The sequence below is a fragment of the Fukomys damarensis genome, unplaced genomic scaffold (genome assembly GCF_012274545.1).
Source record: "Fukomys damarensis isolate Sample0158 unplaced genomic scaffold, DMR_v1.0_HiC HiC_scaffold_15, whole genome shotgun sequence".
Classification (NCBI taxonomy): Eukaryota; Metazoa; Chordata; class Mammalia; order Rodentia; family Bathyergidae; genus Fukomys; species Fukomys damarensis.
The window spans coordinates 18938551-18946562 of NW_022900927.1; the positions used below are offsets into that span (position 1 = coordinate 18938551).

The window sequence follows — 8012 nt, forward strand, 5'->3', positions numbered from 1 at the left end:
ATGGCAGAAAATGCCCAATTTTCCTTTGCTTGCTTTGTGAATAGGGTGTCTGGTGGTCTGAGAATGTACACATGCTCTCCATAATGAATTCACCCTGGTGGGACAGAGAAAGGCTGCTCTAATACCTTTTGGTTACACAGCACCAGATTCACCCAACCATGTTTGCAGGGGCAGTAAAACCTCCAATGATTGAAAACTTGACCCATACACACAGAACAAACCTATCCCTCCCTCTGTCCCCTCCTTCTCTCTCGCTAGGCATGATCACAGCTTCCCAAGGGCAAGAGGTGATTGTGGCGTGTGTTTCCAAAGCCTCCTGCCAGCTGAAGGCAGCATGAAAAACAACAAGTCATAAAGTCCACACAGGGCCCATTGACACAGAGAGGGTGACCCTGTCAATCCGAGCTTGAATGTAAGACATGCCATGGTGTGGATAGTGAAGTGTACTATGACCAGTCCTAAAATTCAGCGATAGAGGACTTGGGAGTTGCAGGCATCTTTGGGCAGTAGCTAAGACATCCCTTCTTCCAGGTGCTGAGGTGAGTGGGGAAGTGGCTTTAGCAGGTGGTCTTCCTGGCTGGGGCACTGCCTGGGGCACTCTTGTCCTGAGAGTCCCTGAGGTCTCCAGCTTGTGCCCCTTGGGTCTTGGTCTGGCCACTTCGGGAGCTGCCAAGGTTGATGGCTGCACTGCTGACCCCAAGGTCAGGGCTCACCGAGCTGGGGTGGTAGCCATAGCCACTGCTGCTGATGATGGCTGAGGAGGAAGGGTAAGAGCAGGGGAGGGAAAGGGAGGTATCAACCAAAGATGACCAAAATCATGGTAACTGCTGTCTCTGAGAACACCCTAACTAATCCCATGACAGCACTCAGCAGCCAAGACACTCGACAAACATAGCAGAGACCCTGTGGCGCGCCAGACCATTTGCGAGGGGAGGACTGTCGGGTAGACATGGTCCCTGCCCTCCTGGACATCTAGAAAAGTCCCTATTTGCAACCTTTTTCTAGATGACAGCGCCCCAGGGGAGAGACAACAAGGAGAAGGGTGGGTATAGTTTCAGTCGCTGTTGCCAGGGGATGAAAGGGGAAGAGCCAGAGAAACTTCACAAAGCAGCAACAGAAACTCCGGGTGAGGTGAGACAAGGAGTGAAGGCAGCTGCGCCGTGTCCCAGGGCCCCGGCTTTCCCAATGCAAACCATCTGAGGATACTCACAGATGCTCACAGAGGACGGATTCTCACCAGACATCCTGCAAGAAAGGAAACGACAGGACGTGTCTGGATTCAACTAACCTTCAAGGGCTCTGACTTTGGCGTACCTCATTTTAAATTTGTCCTCACAGCACAAGGCGGAGATTGGAGCTGCCACGTTACAGATGAAAAAATAGAGACAATACATATTTTACCAGGACCATGCAGCTACCATGTGGCAAACCCAGTAATTAAACCCGGGTCTCCATGGGCTCTGTTGATGGCACCAGCTCACATCTGACATCCCTCGCAGGAAGCCGCAGCTGAGTTCACCTGTCACACCACTGTCTCCCTCCCTCGTGGTATCACCAGCACTGTTGCTTCTCCTCTTCCAGCTCCCGGTGGCTCTTTGGCTGCATACACAGCCCCTTCTCCCTGAGCAACACAGTGCCCTCTCGGACCCTCACCTGCACTCCTCGCCCTCCAGCAGCTTGCGGTAGGTGGCGATCTCCATGTCCAGGGCCAGCTTCAGGCTCATGAGCTCCTGGTACTCCTGCATCATCCGGGCCAGCTCCTCCTTGGCCTGGTGCAGGGCACCTTCGAGCTCATCTAGCTTGGCCTGGGCATCCTTTAGGGCACTGTCTCCTCGTTCCTCAGCATCGGAAATGGCTGTCTCCAGGTTGGAGCACTAAGGGGCAGAGAGCAGTGAGGTAAAATATCAAACAATGTTCAGGTTCAGTAGCGTAGCTCCCTCACTCTACAGATGAGAACCAAGATGTCTGCAAGAGCTGCAAAGCTAACACCAGAACCCAAGACTCCTCTGTGTTCCATTGCAGGTGAACTTTTTAAAAAGGTGACAGTGGAAACCATGGGAATACTTGTATTTAAGGAGGTCAGGAAAAAAACCTTCAATGTTTGCAAAGCTCTCTAGTGCCTGGGGTTGGGGGGCCACAGATGGTAATGAGTTCAAGTACATCAAATTCAGGAGAACTGTGTCCAAGACTCCAGTCAGGCCACCCCTAAGGATCAAACAGCCTGCCAAGGGTCCCACAGTGGTGTATTTCTGCTGCAGGATATCTCTCCAGAGAGGCTTCCTCCTTGTTAGCACCAACAGAGAGTGTGTTTGGACTCCTCCAGCACACTGCAGGAGGATTGGACAACGTGCTCACATCTGGCCTAAAAGGGGGAGGGAGCCTTCCCCTTGAAAGCAGCTACTTGCAACTACAACCTCAGAAACTGTACAGTGATGAACACCCAGGTGCGCTGTGACGCGAAGTACTCCGAGGTGTGGGGAATGGTCCTCATGGAGTCTTATGCTGTCCCTGTGACCCACCCCCATGCTACTTGGGAGTTGTGGGACACAGGAAGGAGAACTGTCAATTTGGCAGTTATATCACTAGCAAGGTTGACCTGGTTCTTTGAGAGGTCCCAAGAAGGGTCCGTTAGAATATGAACTCATCTCCCCACTGAGGTGGTGCTGGATTTGATGCTTTCAGATAAAATATATATAAATGGAGTTGGTTCCTTAGCACAGGGCAGAGAAACCTAAGAGGTTCATCTGTTACCGTGGCACTCCATCATCAGGACTGTGCCATAGCATGAGGGCAAGGAATGACTGTGGAGGACCCTGACACCTGCCCCATGCACACACTCGTTCCATTCCCAGAAGGAGGAGTAGACATAAGGTCTGCTTTCCAAGTGGCCCATCTCAAGGGCTGTAGGCCACATTTATTAGACAGAGAGAAGGTCTGAGCAAGAGAACACAGGGTTCAAATCCTGACCCTGTTCATGACCATCTAGGGGCCCTAGGCAAATCACTTTCCCTCTCCTGCCCATGTGCCTTATCTGTAAACTGGGGAATCCAGAGAATAGGCTCAAGTCTTCCTAACTCTGATAGGGCAACAAGGCAGGGAGGGAAAGACACTCCTATGCCCAGGAGGGGAGACCTGCTTCTTCCCAAAAGGTGGGCCCCAGTGTCCCTATTACAGAAGAGGAAACTGGGTCTCGGCCTTCTCCATGAGGTCACTGCCCACCTGCTTCCTCACACTGATGATGTCACAGCGGATCCTCTGGATGAACCGGTTCAACTCTGACATCTCGTTCCTGGTGTGTTTGAGATCATCCCCATGGCGGCCAGCCGCTAGCTGCAGCTCCTGAATCTAGCAGAGGTGATAAGGTGGTAGTGAGGCAAGATAAGGAGGGGTCCTAAGCAGATGCTTCCACAGCTGGCGGAGCCAGGGGGACCACAGCAGGAAGTTCTGATCCCCTTCCAGCTCAGACCAAGTAGTCCACTGTGTTCTCTAAGCAGAATCTGTCTGCTCTCCCTTGTGTCTCAGCCCCTGGTCTGCAGTCTTTCCTGGGATGGGAAGAAAAAGTTGCAGGTCACATTTGTCAAGCACACCCCAGTGTGAGCAAAGATCTGATCCCCTCCTATTTACTTATCACATAGAGAGGCATCTTCTACAGGCCCATTTCTGTCCCACAGGTATGGGGATCCAGTAGTGACAAGATAGGTGAGATCCCTGCTCTCCTCATTTGCTTTCTCCTACAGCACTTTCTTGGTCATGGGAAGAGGGGAGGGAAGCCTAGGGTCTTGAGTACCCTCGGGGTGGAGGGTGGGATTGGTAGGATTGGTGGCTTCTCCCTTCCATGTGTTTAGTCCTTCGGGAAAGAGGAAATGGTGTGGCAATGGGCAGGGAACAAAGGACAAGAGGAAGCGTGAGAGTGAACTACCCACCACCCTGGCTGCTGGTATCTGGAATGGTATCTAGTCTGATCTGGAATGTTTCCCTAAGGCCTTGTGTGTCACAGGCTTGGTTTCCAGCTTGGTGCTGTTGGGAGGTTGTGAAATCTTTAAGAGGTCAGGCCTACTGGAGGAAAGTTAGGACATTTGGAGTGGGACCTTGAGGGGAACTACTGGGACTCTGCCTCTCCTCTTTCTCTCAGCTCCTGGCCTCCTTTACTATATACTTCTATCATGACGTATTGTGCCAGCTCAGGCCTGAAGCAACACTGCCAAGCAACCAGGGACTGAAGCCTCTGAAACTGTGAGCCAAAATAAATCTTTTTTCCTTCTAAGTTCATTTTCTCAGATATTTTAGAAAACACCTGGGATGGAAAGGTAACATAGGTGAGGTCTAATAAATGCAAAAAGGAAGGCTCAGCAGCCCTAGAGAATGCCTAGGTAAAGGATTCCATACCTGACAGTCCCCTAGAGGGTCTTACCCCAAAGCCTAACTCCATTGCTAAGAACACTCCTAGAATTCCACTCTTGGAAGTCTCTCCACATCCATCAGAAAAGAAGTCAGGGCTTCCCCTTTTGATCCCCACCTGATCCCAGTTCACTCATAGCTGTCCTGCTCTGTGCATGTTGTTCCTTCTCCCCCTGGGCAGCTTGCCTCCATTCCTGTAAGTGACTTGCTTTACAGTAGAAACACCGCATTTCTCGCCTCCCTCAGAGGATCACTTGTTTCTCTCTCTCTCTCTCTTCTGGATATGTCCATCCCACCATTTTTCTGATTTAACTTCAATAACACTCTCTGATGAGGAGTATTTTCACTCAGCACATCTACAGCAGTTTCTCTCACATTCACTGGTGGAGGTGGCCCATCCCAAGAAGGAAGGAGATTCAACCCATGCTCACCTTGGTCTGGTACAGGGCCTCAGCCTCAGTCTTGCTCTTCCGGGCGATGTCCTCATAGTGGGCACGGACCTCAGCGATGATGCTGTCCAGGTCCAGGTCCCGGTTATTGTCCATGGACAGGATGACAGAGGTGTCACTAGCATGAGTCTGGAGCTGGGTGATCTCCTGAGTGGAGAGATGAAGATGGTCAGGCCCAAGCCCCCCTGATTGGCCTTATTTGTCCTCTGGGCCAGGAATCCCTGGAAGAACGTGTCATCAGGATGCACACGGGCAAAGTAGGGGAGTGCACCCTGCAGATGCATCTCAGGCAGGCAGCAGGAGGTGCTCAGCAGGAGGAAGGCATTTCCTCCAGCTCCACAGAGCCCAAGAAGCTGTGCTTCAGTAGGAACTCACAGGGTCATTTTGTCCTGCCTGTGAGCAAACTTTCTATCATGACCTTGATTGATTATGCCTGTATGTGTCCTCTAAGGACAAGATCTAGTGTTTCCATGGTCAACTAGTGCTAGGATTTTCACTTTTCCAGCCAAACATCTTCCCCTATGTCGGCCACAAGTGCCTCCTGCTGGCACACCCCCATGCAATTCAGGTGAAGCCCTTGGATGGAAAAAGGCAAAAGGGTCAGGAATAGGAGGGTCCTCACCACATCGTACAGACACTTGAGGAACTTTATGTCTTTGTCCAGAGAGTCCACCTTGGCCTGAAGCTCCACCTTGGCCGTGTAGGCTACATCTGCATCCTGCCAAGAGGCACCAACCACCATTAGGCCCTCCTCCCATGAGCTGCCCTTCCCCTGCCACTACCCCTAAAGCCACTTTCCTTTCTGTTTTTGTCCACAGATAGAAGGATATTGATAAACAGTCATTCAACATCAATTTTTCTCTCAGACTCACTGAATCTTTGGGAATAGCAAAAGGAGAACAGGAACTTCCTATTTACCTGGAGAACACTAGCCCAGAGAGGTGCTGAGTTTCTTCATGTTACCCAGGAATGTGAGGTTTAATCAAGGTGTCCCAAGTCCCAGACCAGAATTCTCTCCTATTTGTCTCCATCCATTTCCTGGGTGTGTGTCCTTCCTCTCTAGCTCACCAGAGGCCAGGATTATGGTTCCATCACTTTCTGGCACCAAACCACACCCCAGGTAGCCTGGGCTAAAGCCCTGAGCAGAGTTGTTTAGGATGAAGAAGCTCTTCTCTCCTTACCTTCTTGAGCACCACAAATTCATTCTCTGCTGCTGTGCGCTGATTGATCTCTACTTCATATCTGTGGGTGGAGAGAGAATACAGCAAGAGGCTTCAGCCCCCTGGGTCAAGAAACCTCTGCCTGGTGGCTGGGAATGCACTGGGGCTGCAGAGTGCCCAACATGGTCCCTTTAGAGTGAGATCTGACAGCAGGAATCAGAAGTTCCTAGCTTACCTCAATGCAATCTACTCACTGCATCCTAGGAAAGTATCCACGTACCTATGGGACACCCCAAACCATCAAGTGAATGCTTAGTGGGTCAATGAGCAGAACTCCTATCCACTAGGTAGGGTGTTCTCATTAAGTAGGGTGAGCTTTCCCTCATAACTAGAGGAAATCTGAGCTCTGAACTCTTGAACTTGCTCCTGGCCCTCCTAAAATATGCCACAGAGATCGTGTTCATGACTAGTGATTCTTTGGTGGAGTGTGCTCACCTCTTCTTGTAGTCCTCCACCACATCCCTCATGCTCCTTAGTTCTGAATCCAGCTTCACCCTGTCACCAGACAGCATCTCCAGCTGCTTCCTCAGGCCACTGATGTGACCCTCATAAATGGGCTCCAAATTCTTCCTGCAGTTGTTCAGGTCCAGCTGCTGCAACAACTCCCATTTGGTCTGTAGCACCTGGTTCTGCTGCTCCAGGAAACGCACCTGAAACCCAAGTCAACAACCACCCGGAACCACATGGATGCCATCACGCCCCATGGACATGCAACACTGACTCCCAGGCTGTTATCTGGCTCAACTTCTGACACTCTGCCTTTGACATCGGCTGCCATCGAAACTTTGTACAAGTGCTCATGCTCGTGCTCCAAACTTCTAAAACCTCGCCAAGAGGCAGACTTCACAGATGCTCTCCTTTATGTCTCAGCTATATTTCTTCCTGTGCTGTGAGCCCATCCCTCAACATTGCTTCCTTCAATCAGTACTTCATGTTCTGTAGAGAGCCAGGGTTCCGCCCAGCTATCCTCCAGAAGCCTGTCACTTTTTTCTTAAGGTAGAGCTAACATCTACCCAATTTCCCAACCTGCTATGTAAAATACCCTGCAAGTACAACCCATTTATTTATTCCTTTGTTCTACTTATTTTGCAAATCTCTCTTCCTGCCTTAAGATGAAGGATCCCCTCTGGCAACCCAGCTGCAACCTGGTATCCACATTGACCGGCCCATGCTGAGGGGACAGGGAGATTACTCCTGTCCCACTGGATTGCCTTCTCCTCCTCCTAGAAACCCACCTTGTCGATGAAGGAAGCAAACTTGTCATTCAGAGCCTTGATCTGCTCCCGCTCTTGGGCACGCACTTTCTGGATCTCAGGATCCAGCTCCACATTGAGGGGAGCCAGAAGATTCTTGTTAATAGTGACCTGGTGGATGCCTCTAGGTGGGCACACAGATAGACACGCAGGTCCCAAGGTCATACCGCCAAACATGCTTCCAGCAAAGCCTCTGGCCTGGCTGCCTCCATAACCAGAGCCATGCTCAAAGCTGCGTCCTCTAGCCCAAACACCGCTGTCTGCCACATTGGAGGAAATAAGCCGATTCCCTCCAAGACTATAGAGGCTCTGGCTGCTGAAGCCAACCCTAGCCCCTTGGCCAGCAGTATGGTAAGAGGCCACACTCCCCACAGCCTTCCTTGGCACCACCGCAGAATGCACGCTGAAGTTGCCCTTGTTGCCATGGGAGTTGATGTTCACTTGCCAACTCATGGTGGTAAAATAGAACTCACAGAGCCAGAGAAATGCAGTTTCAAGGGCTGGAGAATGCAAGGCTGCAACAGTCAGAGTGCTGCCTCCTCGGAGTGCTGCCTCCTTTTATCCCTGCTGAGCCCAGAACACCAGAACAGGGCGTCTCTCAGTACATTATCTCCTTTCCCTGCTGAAGGGCCGCGGGCCAGGGACAATCTACACAGCAGAGATCTCCAAGCCCTTTGCAGCAATGAAGGTTT

At 51.1% G+C, this 8012-nt stretch overlaps 1 protein-coding gene across 1 annotated transcript; it reads right to left on the minus strand.

Annotated features, from left to right (window-relative positions):
- Positions 1-557: 557 nt before the first annotated feature.
- Krt74 (keratin 74) lies at positions 558-7773 on the minus strand. Its single transcript, XM_010609399.1, has 9 exons — positions 7303-7773; positions 6503-6717; positions 6029-6089; positions 5470-5565; positions 4830-4994; positions 3220-3345; positions 1654-1874; positions 1211-1245; positions 558-754 (listed from the first exon to the last, which is right to left on the minus strand). Exons 1-9 carry the CDS (start codon positions 7771-7773, stop codon positions 558-560), a joined length of 1587 nt encoding a protein of 528 aa, XP_010607701.1.
- Positions 7774-8012: the final 239 nt, after the last annotated feature.